General features: G+C 54.4%; 2 protein-coding genes across 2 annotated transcripts; one reads left to right on the top strand and one right to left on the bottom strand.

Moving 5' to 3' along the window:
* Positions 1 to 111: 111 nt before the first annotated feature.
* TMEM208 (transmembrane protein 208) lies at positions 112 to 2,998 on the bottom strand. Its single transcript, XM_032613696.1, has 6 exons — positions 2,847 to 2,998; positions 2,131 to 2,226; positions 1,328 to 1,387; positions 1,110 to 1,246; positions 504 to 588; positions 112 to 404 (listed from the first exon to the last, which is right to left on the bottom strand). Exons 1-6 carry the CDS (start codon positions 2,850 to 2,852, stop codon positions 267 to 269), a joined length of 522 nt encoding a protein of 173 aa, XP_032469587.1. The 5' UTR covers positions 2,853 to 2,998; the 3' UTR covers positions 112 to 266.
* A 71-nt stretch (positions 2,999 to 3,069) lies between these two features.
* Positions 3,070 to 18,014, top strand: LRRC29 (leucine rich repeat containing 29). The gene is given in 6 exon segments (XM_032614817.1): positions 3,070 to 3,097; positions 5,001 to 6,344; positions 14,731 to 15,021; positions 16,228 to 16,671; positions 16,863 to 17,081; positions 17,149 to 18,014. Coding segments are annotated over 5 exon segments (1,374 nt in total). The 5' UTR covers positions 3,070 to 3,097; positions 5,001 to 6,107; the 3' UTR covers positions 17,332 to 18,014.
* The last annotated feature ends 1,030 nt before the right edge of the window (positions 18,015 to 19,044 follow it).

Here is a 19,044-nt window from a genome sequence, read left to right as displayed (position 1 = left end):
CAAGAGCCTTTTTCTTCTTTCAAAGCACCCACCACACTGTGCCTGTAGCAGAAGGAAAATACCAAAGGACTGGCTGTTCCTGCCTTATCTCTATCACCCACACAGCCATTATCCACATTGTAAGCCATTTATTCACCAATCCTATACTTTAGACTACCTTTGGCCCTTGGGCTAGGCCCTCATTGCTCCTGGCATGGAGGCCATGTAGCCTGACTGATTGATAGAGCCACCCGGGGCCCAGAAACCTGTAGCCACAACGTCAGTGGCTATAACCGCTTCATCTGCCGCCGCTCCTGTCGGCGCTGCCGTTTCTCGTTGTGCTCTGGTGCTGGGGCGCCACTGTCTGCTGTAAACCAAGGGCCCAGTACATTGACCCACAGGAGGTAAAGGGCTCTCCCCGGCGCCTAGGAGAGAAAAGGGAGCTTGAAGCCAGGTGCAGGAAATGAAAGAAGAGAAGGGGTAGACGCCCCAGCTCCTCGTTGGGAGCCCCACGACCCACGTACCAGAAGCCAGAAGGACCAGATGTAGAGGGAGAAGCAGCTGAGCACCTGCACAATAGCTGTCAGTAGGATCACATCTTTAAGGTGCCTGTGGATAGAAGGGAGGCTGCAACGGCCAAAAGCAGTGGACGGAGAATTCCCTGGCGGTCCAGTGGTTAGGCCTCCGTGCTTTCACTGCTGAGGGCCCAGGTTCGATCCCTGGTCGGGGAACTAAGATCCCACAAGACGCACAGAACAGCCAAAAAAAAAATTTTTTTTTTAATTAAAAAAACAGGGGCTTCCCTGGTGGCGCAGTGGTTGAGAGTCCGCCTGACGATGCAGGGGACACGGGTTCGTGCCCCGGTCCGGGAAGATCCCACATGCCACGGAGCGGCTGGGCCCGTGAGCCGTGGCCGCTAAGCCTGCGCATCCGGAGCCTGTGCTCCACAACGGGAGAGGCCACAACAGTGAGAGGCCCGCGTACCGCAAAAAAAATAAAATAAAAAATAATAGATGGGCCCTAGTTCAACTCCCTTCCACCCTCTTCAAGTCACAGGTAGCTGTGGGTCTTGGGCCCCAGCACCCCAGCCCTGGCGCCGCTCACCTGGGCTGACAGCGGGGGACACTCACTCTGCCATGCCCTGCTCCATGTTGAGATCCATTCCACCATCCATCAGGGCCCCATCCTCAGAGAAGGCTGCCCTTGCCATCGAGCTCATAGAGTGGTAGCTGGCTCCGTATACTGCCAGACTAAAGCCCAGGGCCATCTGCCGAACAAGAATGGGGGTATCAAAGGCCAGCCACTGACCCTATGTGCTTACCCACTTCCCAGGATGCAGGACACTTACCCAGGCCCAAAATGAAGCAGATGAGTAGAAGAAGACCAGGGTGACAAGACAGTAAATGGCCTGTAAGCAGACACAGAATCAGGCTGTGATCGAAAGCTTACTAGGGACTTCCCTGGTGGCACAGTGGTTAGGAATCCGCCTGCCAATGCAGGGGACACTGGTTCGATCCCTGGTCTGGGAGGATCCCACATGCTGCGGAACAACTAGGCCCATACACCACAACTACTGAAGCCCACGTGCCTAGAGCCCGTGCTCCACAAGAGGAGCCACCGCAATGAGAAGCCCACGCACTGCAACGAAGAGTAGCCCCCACTTGCCGCAACTAGAGAAAGCCCATGCACAGCAACAAGGACCCAATGCAGCCATAAATAAATAATAAAATTTTTAATGAAAAAGAAATCTAAAAAGCTTACTAAACCATGGACCTCCCTCGACTCTGACCAAGATATTAGGCCAGGTGATGAAAGAAGACAAGTCGCTTCTTATACGGGTGGGGGAAGAGGCCTGCTTCCTGAATACCCAGACTCCCCTCTGACATTTCAGCCCAGGAAAGAAGCCCCTCTGTATTTAGGATGGGAAGGGCTCTCCAGTCAATCTGAGACTCACACCCTCATTTCGTTTTTGGTTTTTTGTTTTGACTATTCAGCACTTTCTCTGTGCCAGGGTCCTTTCTCATCTACTTTTAGTTGGAGTTTTCTTCTGGAGCTTTAGCTGTCATACACTGCCACCACTCCACCCCACCAAACAGAGCTGAGGGCTATGGAACATTGGGTGGGCACAGAAGCAAGGAGGGAGGCACTTACATTGGCCCCCAGTATGATTCGCAGGTAGAACTTCAACGTCTCTTTGTTCTCCTCAAATATCTGCTTCTTCCCTCTCGTGCCCACTTTGCCCTTGGGCTGAAGAGAGATGACGAGATGCTGTCAGAACCCTCATCAGCCAGGGTCTTCCTTATCCTCCCCACCATTCTGGTTAGCTACAGAGTTTCATCTGCACCTCAGCCGAGTCTCCGTGGTGCTCAAAGCTAGCACAATTCTTGGGATGTCCACCCCTCCTCCAAACCATCCTGCTTAGGGCTGACAGCATCTTTCCAGCACACCCAGCAATGACCGCCTCCTGCTCGGGCTGGGAACAATCCAACACTAGGCTGGTATCTCCTGAATCCTCTGATAAGGCTCAGTTTTGGGCTGACAAACCCTTCAGAGGGGATCCCTGAGGGGGCTTGAATGGCGACCCTCTCCGGCCTCTACTAGAGTAAACCAGATCTGGGCTAACGCCTACCCCGCCTCAAGCCCCTCAGATCTCCAGCTAGTCCTGACACTGTCTGGTACTGACGCCCACCCCTCTCCGGCACCAGCTCTGGTACCTCTCCACACCCCCCCTTAATCTAGTACGGTCCAGCCACCGGATGGCACCTCCCCCTGGCCGACCCACTGCCCTTGATGTCCTTCCTCTGTTTTCAGTCTCCCGCCCCGAGAATGCTTTGCCTTGCGGACCCCGCCCTACTCGCCCTCCTTACCGCCATGGTGCGACGCAAACACCCAGCCGGGGAAAGATGGGAGAGCGACCGAAACAGCGCTCAGTAGGGACCACATCTGCTGCACAGGCACTTCCGGTGCAGACCCAAATCGTAAGCAACTGGGACGGAAGTGGGAAATCCACTTCCTTCCCAAGCTCCGCCCGCCAGAGTCGGCGGGACTTCACTTCCCAGAAAGCCTTGCGCGGGGGCGGAGGCGGCAGGGATGCGATGGCTGAATCTCTGCCCTGGAGGTGAGAGGAGGCCGCCCTCAGGCCTAGCTCGGGACAGGCCCCGCCCTCGGGGTCCCAGGCTGTGGGGAGCGGCTGTCAGACAGCTCGCCTTGGCCCCGCCCGTCTGGCGGAAACAACCAGCCCGGGAGATCCAAGGACCTGCTGGCTATGGGTAACGGCCCCGCCTTTGGGCCACCCCATCCCCTTACCTTGGGCGACCATCCTCTCCTTCCCCATCGGCCCCAAGAGATGGCCGCTCTGTCACCTCAGCGAGGACAGGGCCTCTGCCTACCCTGCATCTCTTGAGATGGCCGCCCCTCCCCCTCAGCTCTGGAAGATGTCCGCTCCATCCCATCATCCCCGAAGGTTAAACCGATCTTATCCCCATTGGCCCCTTGGAATGGTCGCTTTATTCCCTCCTCCCCGAGAGACGGCTGCCCCTTCCCCTGGCGGTGGAAAACAGAATGCCCCCTCCCAGCAACTTCGGGCATGGTCTCTGAGTTCCCTCACCGGGGACAGGCCTGCTCCCCGCTCCCTCGGCCCCTAGTGATGGCCATCCCTGCTTCCTTCACCCCATGGGATGTTTGCTCCCTCTTCTTAGCCTGGAGCAAGACCACTCTGCCGCTGTTATCCAGAGAGAGATGATAAGTTTTGTCCCCAGTGGCCTCTTGGGATGGTCTCTTCATCCCTTTTCCCCTGAGAGCTGGCAACCCCCTCCCTCAGCCAAGGGAGACAGGCCACCCTTTCCCCATCAGCCCTTGGAATGGTGCTCCTTTCCCTTAGCAAATACAGGACTGCTCCAACCCCAGTGAGCCCCCTGCGATGGCATCCTTTCCCGCTTTGGCCCCGGAGGATATCTGTTCCATCCCCATAGATCTCAGAGATGACCAGTCTTATCTCTAGTAGCTCCTTGGGATGGGGTTCGTTGGGTGGCCACTCCACCCTTATCACTGCTTCTTCTGGTCCCTCTAGAAAGGCCTCCCCACTTCTCAGCTCAAAGAATCATGCTTCCTCCCCTCAGGGAGGACAGGTTTGTTGCCCTCCCTTTGCTCCTTGGATTGACTGCTGAGCCCCAGAAGACAGGATGGCCACTATCTTACCTCGGCTCAGTCAGATTTTCCTGCCTCCCCTTGGGGATAGGAGCGTGATCAGTCCCAGTCCCCATCGGTGTTCTCTTGCCCATGCCTAGCCTCCCTGGTCCAGAGGCTGTTCTCCCCAGTCATTCTCCTCTCAGTAATGATCTGCTTTATCTTCCCACCCCTTCCTTGAGCAAACCTTTGGTGAAAATAGAGGTAAAAGACTGTCCATCCTTACTTAATGCAATCCAGTAAGTATTGACTGAGTACCTTCTGTGTACTAGGGATCAGAGAAGGAAAGGAGATCAGAGTGGACTGGGGAAAAGGTCCACATAGGCAAAAGGAAATAAGGAAATAGACATGCTGTGTTTGTAGGACAGTGAGGAGACTGGATTGTGGAAGCTCTGGAATCAGGGGTCCAGTCAGGCATGGAGGCCTGGCAATGCTGACCCAGGAGAAGAGATTTTGTCTTGAGGGGACTGGGAAACCCTGAAGGTTTTCATCAGGAGTGCACTGAGACTGAAAGCTGTGTTTTAGGAAAATTAACCTTGTTGCATTGTGAGGAATGATTAGCAAGGATGAGCCTGGATGCAGGGAGATCAGGTGGGAAATTGTGGAAGGAATGAAGGCAGGGGTGATGAAGATCTGGGCTACTAAGGTGGTAAATTTTCAAAGGCAGAAATGTTAGTAACAGCAATCCAGGAACCATTTATGGACAACCTACTAGATGTGAAGCGTATTATATCTATTAAATATATATATATATATATATAAATTATATTATGTATATATAATTTAATCCCCATCATAAGACTATGATCTAGATTTTTAATATCCCCATTTTACAGGTGTGGAAACTGAGGCTCAGAGAGTTCAAGTACCTTGCCTGAGGTCACACAGCTAGGAATCTGTGGAGCTGGGATTTGAATGAGTCTAAGTTAGCCTGGCCTAAAGCCTGTGCTTTACACCTATATCTGAGAGCAAGGGACAGAAGAGCATGAAGAGTACACAGTATTATCAGGATCATCAGGTGAGATGCACTGTTGGCATTGAAGCTCAGGGGCTGGAAAGTTGGGAGGAGGGGCTGCTTTGGACTGAGGTTGAGATGAAGGTGATGGTAAAACATTTGGATGAAGAATCCTGTGGAGAGTTGGCAATACTAAACTAGCACATGAATGATAAAACAATATGTCCATATTGAATTGCTGGTTATTCCTATAGAGGTAACTGTTAAAGCCATGCAAATGAATTTATTATCCTAGAAAGTAACAGACTGAAAGGCCCAGGTCTGAACCCTGGGAGCCACAGAAGAATCCAGAAACAGGGCAGTTGGAGTGGTGAGTGGAGCCCTAGAAAACACAGCGTCACAGAAGTCAAGGAGGGAAGATTCCAGAAGAAAAGAAGAATTAATATCAGATAATTCCTGGCCTCACAGGCAACTCCCTTCCCCAGTCCCTAATAGGGCCTCCACTCCCACGCACCCCCAGCCTCACAGAGCGTAGGTGGAGTGAGAGTCTAAGCCTACCAGGCTGTTAAGATTTTCTTGCTGAGAATCTTAACAGTCAGCTGAGTAGCCTAGTTGGCAGTGGAGAAGATGGGAAAAGAGTGCAGTCCCAGTGTAACTTCCTGAAGATCAGAGAAGGAACACCTGACTTGCTGTGTTCTAGATCCTATGCAAGACACTTTACCATGTTATTTAATTGTCACAACAACCCATTTAAATCTCACTACAATTGTCTTTTTATAGATAAGGAAAATAAGGCTCAGAGAGGTCACTTGAGAGAATAAGGATCTAAACTAGGTTTATCTGGTCCCAATGCCCAGGTTCTTTTTACCAACTTGAGCAGGAAGTTTGATTTTTATCAGTCAGAGCAAACCTGCATCCAGGTGGTGCTCAGGAGAGGTTTATTCCCAGTAAAGATACCTGGCGGCTGGAGAGGGGAAGTGAAGACTCCATGAAGCTTAGGATCCAAGATGAACTAGAAGCCAGTGCTCTAGTCCCCTCTGACTTACTGTGCTATCAGCTGGAGAAGGTTCCAAAGGCCCCCACCAGCACTAACAGCCCCCAATGCCCATTCTTTTTCTCTCAGATGCTCACATATATTCTGAGCTTCCTGCCTCTGTCAGATCAGAAAGAGGCCTCCCTCGTGAGTTGGGCTTGGTGCTGTGCAGCCCAGAATGCCCTTCGGGAGGTAAGGTACCCGCCCTCACCTGGCCCATTCTCACTTCAGCTTGCTCCTGGCCATGCTCATGCATCATTCATCCACTCATTCCTGCATACTTATTCATACATGCTTGGCTCTGGGTACAGTGCTGGGGCTCTACAGATGAATAAAACTCCCCTGAGAAGCTCCTAGTCCAGTGAAGGAGAAACACAAATATGTGAGTGATCATGATGTCATGTGCTCGGTGCTGTGACACTGGAATGAAGGGTGCCATGGGGACATGAAGAAGGACATCGAAGGAGACTGGCAGCATCAGGGAAGGCTTCCTGAAGGAATAGGATGAGGATGAAGGTTGGTCTTCCAGAACTCATATCAGCACAGGTGAAGGCACCAAAATGTGAAATAGGTCTGGAAACGACCACACAGGTTCCCTATGACTGGAACTTAGGTGTGTGTGTGAGAAGTGGTGGGAGATGAGGCTAGAGAGGGGTCAGACAGCGAGAGGTGCCAGGTGGCATTGCTGGGACTTTCTCCTGGTTATCATCGTGGGGCCTTTAAAGAAATATGAGGCAGGGGAGTGACATGTGGTGATTTGTGTCTTAGACATCTGCAGTGCAGAGTGGACTGAGAGGGCGAGTCGGAGTGCAGGGAGACAGCCCACTAGGAGGTGAATGCAGGCATCTGTGCTCGTTTGAAGGGCAGCAATGATAGCTCTTTGTTTCAATTTTGACTTCTTTGATTATCACTGAGGTTGAACAGTATTCTCATGAGCTGACCATTTACATTTCCCTCTTTTGTGTATTTGTGTTCCTTGTCCATTTAACTATTGGGGTCTTAGTATTTTTCTTATCCATTTGTATGAACTTTTTATAATTAAAGAGATTAACCTTTTACATATTTATTGAAATACATTCCTAATATATTTGCCTTTTAATTTTATTTGTAGATACGTGTCTGTTATGAGGTTAAATATCTAGGTTGTTGATTCTGAACTTCTTTTCTTTCTTATTTCTTCCATTGCTTTAGAGATCCTTTGCCTCTCTTCAGAGATCTGATAAATATATACTTATATTTTGTGTCTTTCTTTTTAATTAGAATTTACTTTTTAGATCAGTTTTAGGCTCACAGCAAAATTGTTTCTTGTGTTTTATGGTTTGAATTTTTATATTAATTATATTTTTTATTGGTGTAATTTATTATGATTTCTGCTCTAAGGTAAGGAGCTAAACTGATTAGTTTTCAAATAGCCCAAATACCATTTATGTATAATGAGTTGGAAGCCTCCTCTGTCATATATTAAATGTGTGTGTTTAAGTAGGGTCTGTTGTTGAGTTCTCTCTCCAGTGTCATTGAGCTTAGTGTCTAAAGGAATCTGATTTGAACTTGTTGAAAATTTGAAGTATAAGACATCTAAATGGTGAGATCCAGTTGGCAGTTGGGTTTCTGAGAGAGGAATTCAAGAGAAGGGTCTAGGTAATAAATATATATGTGGGTGTCATTAAAGAACAGGTGGGCGTTTAAGCCATGGATCTGAGTCCCTTCCCCTAGGGAGAGCCCGAGGAGCCCTGAAGAGCAGGCCACAGAGAATGCCCCCGAGCGGACACCAGTCCAAAGGCACGGAGAGGAGGAGGGGCCTACAGAGGGGGCTGAGGAGATCCCAGCGAGAGGAGGACACACAAGTCAAAGGTGAAGAGCATTTCAAGTGTTGAGTGGATGAGTAACAGTGTCAAATCCCACAAAGAGTCCAGAAAATAAAGAACAGATAGTGTCCGTGATGTTTGACATACAGGGTGGTCACCAATGGCTTCAGTAACATTTGGCATCTGGGGAAAAAGGCCGGGTAGGTTGAAGAGTGAATGAGAGAAGAAAGGATATGTAGAGGATGACCTCACTTGCAAGAAATTTCCCCATGAAAAGAAGAAAATAAATAGAATTGTAAAGAGAAGTTGAGGTGGGCTAAACAAAGGATTTTAACTGGGAGAAATCTCCAATGTGTTTATGTGCTGAAGGAGTCACTAGTGAGTGTAGGGAGGAGAGAGGTCAGGAATGGCAGCCACCACCTGAGGTGGCAGCCAGACAGGCTTCAGTAAACAAGGCTTGGTCTTGGGTAGGATGGAGAGGATGTCACCTCTCCTGAGGAAGTGAAGGAGTGGGGGTGGCAATGTGAAGCTGTTTGCTGAGGCAGTTCCTTAAAGCCTGGTGGGTTCTTTGTGTGGTGACCGTGGAGGCCAGGTTGTCTTAGGGGAGTAAGTAGGAGGCAGAGGCCAGGGCCTCAGCAGAGGTTTGGAATATTCACACAGCAGGAGGAAGATGGGAAGTTACCAGAGACACAGGGAGGGGCCTCCCTCACTCAGGTGGTGCTACTGCCTCTCTGTGCCCAGCACTCTGCTGAGCCCTAGGAGTGCAGGGTTGGGGCTGACACAGCACCCAGAGTTGATAGTGAGAGGGAGACAGCACAAGCCAAAAGGAGGGGGTAGGGTGCTGCACTCAAAATCGTATGAGGCTCACCAAGGATGCAGAGAGAAGATTCACAGAAGACTTCGTGGAGAAGGGGATGCTTGGGCTAAATCTCCAGAGAGCAATAAATGCTTGCTAAATAGACAAGTAGGAGTAGGTGAGGGGTCAGACCCACCCACCCCACCCACCCCTGCCAAAAATAAACAGAAAACAGCTGAACCCAGCCAGGGGAGCATGAGACAATAGAAGGGCTTGAGTGCCAGTCAGGAAGCTCAGTCTCCATGCTGTGCAGTGGTGAACCATCAAAGGGCCTGAAGAGTGTCGTCAATTGCCTTTTGTAAGGATCACCCTGGTGACAATACCAAGGATAGACTGGAGCCAGGGAGACTGGAGGCCCGGACCCTGATCAGGAGGAAACTGCTTAATATATTTCTGACAGACAATAAGGACACCTGAACTAAGGCAGAGCAATGAGGGGGGAGCAGAGGGACATATTACAATGTATCAAAGAGATGGAATGGAAAGGACTTCCATCATTGTGGATGTGAGGGAGTGGTCTAGGATGACTCCCAAATTTCTGACTTAGGTGATGTGGTAGAGGGCACTGAGAGTTTAGGAGAAGGGCCAGAGACCAGCAATAAGACAGTAAACTCAGATTTGGGCATATTGCATCCTTGAATCCGGAGAGAGGTCCATCAGATCATGGCTCCCAGTATCTGGTGCTCAGGAAGAAGGTGTGGAAAACAAAGTAGTTGGAATGGGATGAAGTCTGCTGGGTGCACGTGGAGGGAAACTGTGTGTGTGTGTGTGTGTGCGTTAGAATGGAACAACCCATGGATAACCCACTGGTCTATGGACTGGGTCCTTCTCTTCTTTGGTGACCCTGAATGGAAAGCAGGCTAGAAGGTAGGAGAGCCAAGAGGGCAGAGTCTCGGAACCCCCAGTGGGAGAGAGCATCAGGGGAGACTGGCCATCCATAGCAGGCAGCATGGCATGGCAGAGAGGACACTTGTGGGAAGTCTTCAGGGGAGCCCCCAGATGCTGGTGACCTTGCCAGAGAGGAGCTGTTGCTGGGAATGAGTGATTCTGTGGGGACAGTGGTGGAGGGGTAAGTGGGCAAAGCCATGGTAAAGAGGTGGCCACAGTGGGTGTGGGCGCCCATGTGCTTCCAAGCAGCTTGACAGTGGAGGGGAGGGGGTGAAAGGTGAGAAGAGGGGATGCAGGATCAAGGGAGGCCTTTGCTAAGACTCCGGGGTGTTTGTGGACTCTGGGGAACGAGCAGTGGAAAGGCAGGGTTCTCAGAGGAGAGGGTGGGGGACAGGCTCAGTAGGCCGGGAGAAGGGGGTCACCCTGAACCAAAGAGCAGGAGAGGGAAGGAGGTTAGGATGGGTCCTGCCAGGGGTGGGCTGGTGGATGTGAACAGGGAAAAGGGAGGGCCTTCCCACCTGAGGGGCTTTGGTTTCTTTTTGAAATGGTCAGATCATCTGTAAGAAGGCTGGAGTGAGGGGAGGGAGCTACAGTAGCGTCAGGGGCTGGAGAAGATAGTGGGCTTGGAGAGAAGTCTGAGGGGAGTGAGAAGAGAGGGGGAGGCAGTGAGGAGGTGGGAGTGGGCAGGCCAGTGCTGACAGTGCAGGCACGAGGGGAGGCCACAGCTTCCTCGGGCACAATTCTGTATCCCCAGCACACACCCAGAGGAGGCAGCGGTCTCATCATCCCTGGCCAGGCAGGGGGCAAGGAGAATGGGCACAGACAGCAGCATGACGGGCAGGGCCACAAGGACCCAGAGGAGAGGTAATCCGGGGGAGGCCTCTTGGAGTCCAGCAAAGAAGGAGAGCATAGAAGAAGCCAAGTGGGCAGTCAGGCCCCGGGGATAAAGGTGAGATTGGTATGGGAGTAAGGGAGGGAGGAAAAGGAGGAGACCAGGGTCAGAGTTTGGGATCGTAGAGTCTACCATTTTAGCACTGGGGCTTCTCCAGCTAACTCTTGAACTCCAGATAGAACATTGACAAAGACCCGTTTGGTGCCTCTGCAAAACTCAGTCCCCCACTCCACCCCCACGGCTGGGAGTGCTGGGAAGCCAGGCCACAGATACCTGAGCATCTAGGGCCCTGCCGGCACCATGTCCCAGAGACCAATCTGCAGAACCCTGTTGGCAGGAACCATCTCCCAGGGCTCAGCAGCTTGATAAGGAGGTGGAGCCCCAGCTAGTAGGTGCTACAGAAGATTCTGGCTGACCAAGGCCAAGCTGGGGCCTATATGGCTCCAGGCCAGGCTAGGATACTAGACTTCGTGACTTCTTATTCTCCCTGACCTGCCCCCACTTAATTCCATTTTTTCTCAAATAAGAAGGTAGACAAAGGCAGCACCCCAACAATACACCCAGGCTCTGTCCGTACCAGGGCGGGGGTGCTATTTGCCTGCCACTGGGCTGGTCACTGAAGAACTCAGGACGGCTCCCACCCCCTGCGGCCTTCTCCTGCCCAAGGCGTCTATAACGCCTCTGGAAATGACCCCCAAGGTCTGACTCCTCTCTGGAGACCAAAGCCTCTGGGCGCCAGGGCATATATTTTCTCAAAGGGCTTCTGGAAAACAGGCGTGTTAACTTTGGATTCCTGTGCCAGCAGACAGGAGGGCCACGTCTCTGTCAGATGGCTTTTCAAGTCTGCACACAGTCCTGCCATCTCAGCTCAGGACTTCAGTAGTTATGACAGAGTCCTGGCCTCTCACAGTCAAGGGACATGTATTGCTTTTAGCAAGTTTAGGGCATTTTCCAAATGATTTCGCATTTACTCTTAAGATGCTGGCATTGGGAAGGGAGGAGCCCAGGGGGCTAGTCAGCCCCTCTGTGATGGGGCGCCTGAAGCTGGAGCAGGTACCTGTGTAGTCCTCCCTTAGGCCTTTAGAAGCATCTTCCTAGGGCCTGGGAAGGGGGACTTTCCTACACTGGGGCCAAGGACCAGAACCCAGAAGCCTGCTGCTCTGCCCCCGCAGATGATAAATATCCCTAACAGGCTGCTCCTGGGCTCCTGTATTTGAGTCCCAGGTAGACCACCTCGGTGATGGCTTACAGGCTTCCTCCTCCCCACCAAGAAAAACAGTGGGGAGCAAGGAGGCAGTCTAAAATCTCACCCTGGCCCCATAGCTGGAAGTCCTTTAAGCCAGGCCCTGCCCCATTATTGGGTAGCTTTTGCTGCCACCTGCCAGCCCTGTACTTGGACGCTGGGCTGTTCATCTACCTTGTTCACAGGAAGGCAGTTGGGAGAGGGAAGAACTTTCCTGGCAGCCAGGACTCAGGAAGACAGGGAAAGAAGGAAGACTGGAGGCTGCTGGAGCTGGGGCCTGCGGGGGTGGCATGTGACTATTGGGGGCAGGTGCTGCCTGGCAACCAGCACCACTCTGCACTCCCCCAGCCAGAGTTCATTCTACTCATCATCAGATTGGCTCATCTGTCGTCACTGCAGGGCTTTGAAAGGGCTGGAGGCACGCTTTACCTTTCCTTTCTAGAACCTTTTCTCCCTGATCTTTTCGGTACCCTCCCGAACCTCACAAACTGAGATCTTCCCCAGCTCTCCTTAAATCTGAGAGAGGGACCCAGGTCCTCGGGAGTCCCCACTACCCCACTGTCTCCCAGTGTCCACGCGGGGAATCTGTGGGGAGAGCTCATCTCATCCATACTGACCACAGGGTCTGAAATGGGAACCTGGTTTGACACCCTGATTCCCGTGAAATTCGCCCGGCGCTGGTCTCCCTCTTACCGTACGCTCCTCCTTCCCGTGAGGACAGCCATAGTCAGCTGCTTCTCTCTGGGGCAGAAGCCAGGCTGATTCTCCACACCTGGGAATGAGTTCCACGCGTCTTCCTGGGAGAATCCTGTTGATAAGTATCTTGCGGGGAGTGCGTATTAGGCGTCATTTCTACCTTTCTGGTTCCCTTTTGATGATGTTCTGTGGAGAACAAGCAGGGAATGTCAGCTTGTTCTTGCCGTTACTCACAGGACAGGTTTTTGGGGGAGCTTGCTTGTGAAAACAAGAGCCTTTGAGTACCACTTGCCTGCAACCTGGGCATTGGTCAGGGGTAGAGAAATGGGGCTAGGATTTTAGAAGCCAAGTCCTCTTCTCCCTCCCTCCACAGACCAGTTCCACACATTCCTGTAGCTACTGTCCTTTGGCTCCTTCTGGCACAAGATCAGGGAAGGTTCCACAAAAACATCTCCCTCACTGGGGGCTCCCCAAACTGGTAAACAAGCCAGCTTTTTCCCACAACAACTTAGCCCTGAGCTTGCCTCCCGGCCCCACCCAACTCCGACTGTGTGCTCCCCGCGCTCGCTCCCGTTCCTCTACGGCAGGGCCAACTCAGCTTCCTCCCTGCCTCTGAAATTCATCCTATGAACTCCTGCCCACAGAAATGGGACGCTTCTCCCTCCTTACCTGGACAGATAAGACAGACCCTCTAAAGATGAGCCCCAGGGCTCACAAGCACGTCTTGAACTCTCGAGCCTGAAGGGCCTACACTTGTGAGCACGCCCACGCCCCCACGCATGCGCACACCACACTCAGTGCGTGAGCACGTTTTCACTCACACACAAAACCCATTTTTGCAAACATTCATGTGGCTGAGACACTGAATGTGTGTGGCCACCAGGGGACCTCGGCCTCACTGCCTGTCCCAGATCTCTGGCATCTGGGCCACGGGGGATTATGCTGAGCAACACCTGCGTACCTTCTTCCCGCCCTCAGCTGTTCCAAGGGCTATTTATATGCTCTCGCGAAAGTGGGGGAAGCTGACTGCTTAGCTAAGGCCAAGCTGAGGCCCTGGATTTGGAGCCGAGTCCATGGGTCTCAGGGCCACCTTCTGAAAGTCCCAAAAGTTGGGGTCCAGCATACTTTGTCCTCCTGCTGCTGGGGGGCTTCTCTGGCTCTCCTCCAGTTCCCCCCCAGCCCTCCTGTACTCAGCACGCTAAGTCCCCACTCTGGCCCAGGCCCTCCATAGGCATTCAGTCCTGTCCGTCACTAACCTTCCTGTCCTCCCCTCGTAGTCATCCCCTTGGACCCCCAGTGGGACCCATCCTCCCAGCTTCCACTTCCCAACAGCACCCCCTCAAGCACACATGACACCACACACGACAGTGGGTCCCCATTGTAGAAAACCCCTTCCCTGACCTGCCCTAATTCTGGCCAGCGAATTGCCCCCAGACCCGATGGCCAGCACACTCTTGAGACCAGAGGGTTAACCCCGGGCCCGCTGCTGTCCCATAGGCCAATGTAAGGTACAACATCCCCGTGTCCTCTGCCTCCCTTCCGACCGTCAAGAGCCTGGGTCTCAGGGGCATCTGCTGCCATCAGCCTGACCAACCTGGATGGCTCGCCGGCTTCACACCAGGTGCTGCAGTCTGTTGCCTACCACCTGGGCCTGCACTTGCAGAGCTTGTGCCTTGGTGGGGGCAGCCCCACAGAGGCCTCCTTCGTGGCCCTGATCCTGGGCTGCCCGGCCCTGCGTTTCCTTGACCTCAGTGGCTGCAACAGCCTTTTCACGTCAGGCATGCTGCTAGCTCAGCCCAAGACAGCACAGCGGGTCCAGCAGGCACTGAGCGGCCTCCGTGAGCTCAGTCTGGCTAGCCTGCGGGGACCTGACTGATCTCAGCTTCAACCGGCTCAGCAGTTGTGTCCTCAGGCTGGAGCGCCTCTCCTTGGCCTGCTGCCACCTCACCTTCGAGCCAGGCCCAGCCCAGGGCTCCATCGGCCCCCAGGATTCCTCCCCTTCCCAACTCTCCTTCCACAACCTGCTGCAATTCGTGGAGCAGGCTGGTAGGCTGCACGCCCTGGGCCTGAGTGGCACTGGCTTGCCACCCGAGGCCCTGCAGGCCCTGGGCCAGGTGGCCGGGCTGCAACTGCAGGAGCTGAGCCTGCACAGCTGCCGGGACCTCTCCACAGAGGCTGTGGACACCCTTTGCCACCAGCAACCAGGCCTTACCTTCCTGGACCTCAGCGGCTGCTCAGAACTGGCTGACGGGGCACTCTTGGCTGTGAGCCGGGGCCTGCGGCGCCTGTGGCACCTGAGCCTGAGGAAGCTGCAGCGGCTGACGGATGCGAGGTGCTCAGCCCTAGGGGGCCTGCGGGAGCTGCAGAGCCTCGACATGGCCGAGTGCTGCCTGGTGAGAGGGCGGGAATCGGCCCAGGCCCTGGGCTTGGTGTGCGGAGCTCCACACCCACTGGCCTCCCTCAGCCTGGCCTACTGCTCCTCACTCAAGGTGAGCGTCCCATCCCCTTCCTTCCTTCCTTCCTCACCAGGACCAGGGATTGGGGGAACTGGGAGCGTGGCGCCAGGGAGGCGCCCAGTGTTTGTGTCCAAGGAGTAGTTAGAGCTGAACTGGGGACACAGTCGGGAAAAGGAAAGGAGCCTAGACAGACAGGTCTGCTGCCAGCACTCCTCCCCGCAGCCCCACAGTGGGTCCAGGTAGAGGGAGGTCCAGGAGACCAGGGGGCCCAGCCCACAAGGTGGCACATACCTCACGAGCCAAGTGATTGGTGACCACTGCAGTCTGGGGAGGGGAGTGAGGGTGGGTGTTCTGGGGGCCAGGAAGGCTGATGAAAGGGGTGACAGAACCGAGCCCTGCGGGGAAGGGGTACCGAGGTTACACAGCGGTCATGGTTCAGGCAGGGTCCAAGGGAGGTAACGTGACGTGGGAGCAGAAGGGTCATTTCTTGACTGAAGCCAGTTCCTTCAATAGGGCTCAGCCCTGTCCCTCTGGGTGGCGTCCTTGTCTTCCTGCAGTGTCAGTCTCTTCCTCTTTAGCAAATTATTACTTCAGTCTAGCACTGTGCCCAGAGCATTGCCCGCCTGAAAAGCATCTCAGCCTTTTCCTCCAAGTGCCCCTCTTCCCCTGCCCTACTCCATCCTCACGGCTTCACCACTGTGCGTCTCTCAGCTGCTCTCTCTGGGGCCCCGCCTTCCCGTGTCTCTGCATCCCTCTACAAAGCAGCTTCCTCTGTTCTGCCCTTAGTCCTGCTCCTGGTGGTGGCAGCCCTACCCGCTCTGTGACCTCACAGTCCTAGAGGAAGCATATTTGACTGGCTCAGCGAGAATCAGATGTCCACCACTGGTTCTGGGGGCACAGGCAGGGTGAACACCTTAGAAACTTTCACCTGCATCCTTCCTGCCCCAGCCAACCTAGGCATTTGCTTTTCTCCTGGTGTCCCACCACTGCAGCCCACCAGGTCCACTCTGACACTCACCAGGACAGGAATATTGTTGCTTCCTTCCGTGGACCCTGTGGCAGCTTCCTGTTGCCTGTGGGGCTGGAACCTTGGGCAGAACCTTCCTAGTGACCCCCGCCAAGCCCGGTGACACAGGCACAAGCCACCACTCCATTGCCCTCTCCCTCTTCCACTTCCCTCCTAGGACGCCTCAGTGCTCTCCCTGATGCCAGCGCTGGGCCCAAGCCTCAGGGTGCTAGACTTATCCTCCTGCGTGGCCCCTCACCAACCGGACCGCGCAGGCCATCTGCACCTACCTCACCCACCTGTCAGTCCCGCGCCTGGCCTGGTGCAAGGAGCTCTGTGACCGGGGGCTTCTGGGCTTGGGGCAACCAAGTGAGGAGACTCTGCAGGGGCCGCAGGTGTGGGACCCTCGAGGTCATGGCGGGTGGGGCGGTCCCTGGGCTCAGCTGCCCTCCTGCCCCTCCTGCGCCTGTCTCTGGGAACAGCTGAAGGCCAAACTCAGGAGGAATCTGGGAAGCAGGGGTTTCCTCTCACAGCCACCCCGAGAGCTGGGCATCGGGCCTCCAGCTGCAAAAGGACCCTTCTCCCTGGCCACAGGGCCCGCCCTACTCACGCTGCAGGCCCTACGGGACTTGGACCTCACAGCCTGCAGCAAGCTGACTGATGCCAGTTTGACCAAGGTGTGGGGCTGGGGATGTGGATAGGCTGAGGGCCCTGCGGCTGAAGCCAGCGGTTGGGGCCAACCCACTTTTTGCCTGGAAAAAGTCATTTCTCATTGGCTTCTGCTGCCCGTAGCCATTCCTCTGGCTGGGGGTAGGGGAAGCTGGAAGGGCTCCAGCGCCACACCACCCGCCCCCCGCCATCCTCACAGGTGCTCCAGGTCCCCCAGCTGAGGCGGCTGTCACTGAGCCTGTTGCCAGCACTCACAAAGGGCTTGCTGGCTGTGGCCAGAGGCTGCCCCAGCGTGGAGCGCTTGGTGCTGAGTCACTGCAGCCGCCTCAGCGACGAGGGCTGGGTCCAGGCAGCCGGCTCCCGGCCAAGGCTGCAGCACCTCAACCTGTCCAGGTGCAGTCAGCGCTCGGAGCAGTGAGTGTGTCCGGTGCTACACAGTGTAGGGGCTGGGCTGGGGCCCCGTGCCGGGTCAAGCGCTCGCCCAGTGGCCTCCCTGCGGAACGCTGGGTTCCACTGGGCAGGCGTGCAAGCAGCTCCGGGTGGCAGATGTGGCCATGTGTCCTGGCATCAGCATGGCTTCCGTCAGGCGCTTCCAAGCCCAACTGCCTGAGGTGACCTGCGTCCAGTCCCGCTTCGTGGGAGGGGCTGACCTGACCCTAACACTCTGAGGCCAGGTCAGTAACCAGCCCTGTGGCTCAGCCTCTGTCACCTCCAGAGGCTCCAGGCCTGGCCTCTTGACCAGGAGTTTGACTCAGTGCCTCCCACCTCCCTCTGCTACATGCCCCAGAGCCCCTTCCCCAAGCTAAAAACCCCTTTTCTAGGACTAAGGGTGGGACTATATCAGGGCAGCCCAAGGGGCTTCCTGCCCCAGTCTGCCCCACAGCCCAGCAGGAACCTTTTCCAGCTACATGTCGCTGCCACAGGCCCCTGGAAATGCCAGCTCCTGCTCTCCTGTCCAGGCCTGGGTCCAGAGGCCAGGCCCACAGGTGGGCTGGGTCTGGTGCTGGGAGGAACAGACCCTGTGCCTCTGGCCCTGCCCCTTCTCACACTAAGGTCTGTACTGTTCCCCACAGCTCTCCCAGCCCCCTACCAGCACTGAGCTTTAGCAGCCAAGCCACAGTCTTTGTTGTATACACAAGATTAAAAATTCCAGATCTCACCTCCTTGTCCGAAGTTCTCAGACCAAAGGGCCCCTTCCCTCCCCACCTCAGATGAAGCAGCCCAGCCCAGGGACAATGTGTAGGAAACACCAGAGGGACAGTTTCTTCCTCACACCTGGCCCAAAGCCCTACAGGTGCCCCCAGCAGGTCCTAGCTTCTTCCCCACATGGTAGGAGACTCCAGAGGCCTCTCCCCAGCACAAGCCCCAGGACATGTCCTGCAGCAAAGGCATGTCTGTGTACCCTCATCCCAGCCAGATCCCAGGAGCAGTGATTAAGGCTGCCTGAGTCAGTGAGGCTGTTTTCAGCACACACACACACACACACGCACACACAAAAGACACTGAAGAGGATAGCACCTCTGGGTAGGAAGGGTCATTAGAGGTCTAGTCCAACCTCCTAAACAGAGACAGAAGCTATAAGCTTAGCCTGGGAGGTCAAGGAAAGACTCAAGTCAGTGAAAAAAGAGGAGGGAGGGAAGGAGACAGTTAGGCAGAAGGGACCAGGGAGGTGCACATGGGCAGGCCAGAGCTGGTGCTGGGTGTAGGGGTAGTCCCAGTCCCATGGCAGGCAGGGAGGATGCCAGCTTGGACCGAGCATCCTTGGTCCACATGCTTGTGACTCTGTAAGCTACAAGCACTCTGTTGAAAGGGCTAAACCACAACACGTCTGCAACCCATCTCAATTCTGTTCAATCATGGTACCGTGACCATTATCCACGGTCAATAGGGAGACACCGAAGAATACAGGGGAGACAGTGTGTGTGTGAGTGTGTAATCAGATCGGCTTCCTGTTTGAGAAAGCAGTGTGGTAGTTGGTATTGAGAAGATTGGAAGGGCGAGACAGGAGGCAGGAAGTCAGGAGGTTCCTGCCAAGATGACGGTGGCCTGTAACAAGGGACTGGAGACACTGAGAAGGAAGAATTGATGGTATTAGGAGACTTAACTGCACTTGGGCTCCCCATTTGCACCTTGAACTCAACAGGGACTATTCTAAGTGCAGTGGGAAGTCTGAATGCAGGAGTGGGCATGTGGGGCCCTGAATGCCCAAGTCAGAAGCATAGCTAGAGAGGGGGAACAAGTACTCCCCCAGAACATTCTTCAAAGGAGGTGTCGTATCATCAGTTTTTAGGTAACATGATGATGGTTAACACTTAAAAAAGATATTTTGAGGAGGCACTGGGAAAGAGAGGTAGTGAGAGGCATGGAGGAGGTCAGAGGGT

Source organism: Phocoena sinus, chromosome 19 (assembly GCF_008692025.1).
Source record: "Phocoena sinus isolate mPhoSin1 chromosome 19, mPhoSin1.pri, whole genome shotgun sequence".
NCBI lineage: Eukaryota > Metazoa > Chordata > Mammalia > Artiodactyla > Phocoenidae > Phocoena > Phocoena sinus.
Note: the sequence above shows the minus strand (reverse complement) of the source record. Positions and strands in the feature narration are given on the sequence as shown.

Excerpts from the sequence above, each read along its gene's own strand:
- TMEM208 (XM_032613696.1), bottom strand. Across the intron at positions 1,247-1,327 it reads CTGCTTCATTTTGGGCCTGG|ATGGCCCTGGGCTTTAGTCT; the intron begins GTAAGTGTCCTG and ends CTTGTTCGGCAG. Across the intron at positions 405-503 it reads TCTGGTCCTTCTGGCTTCTG|GCGCCGGGGAGAGCCCTTTA; the intron begins GTACGTGGGTCG and ends TTTCTCTCCTAG.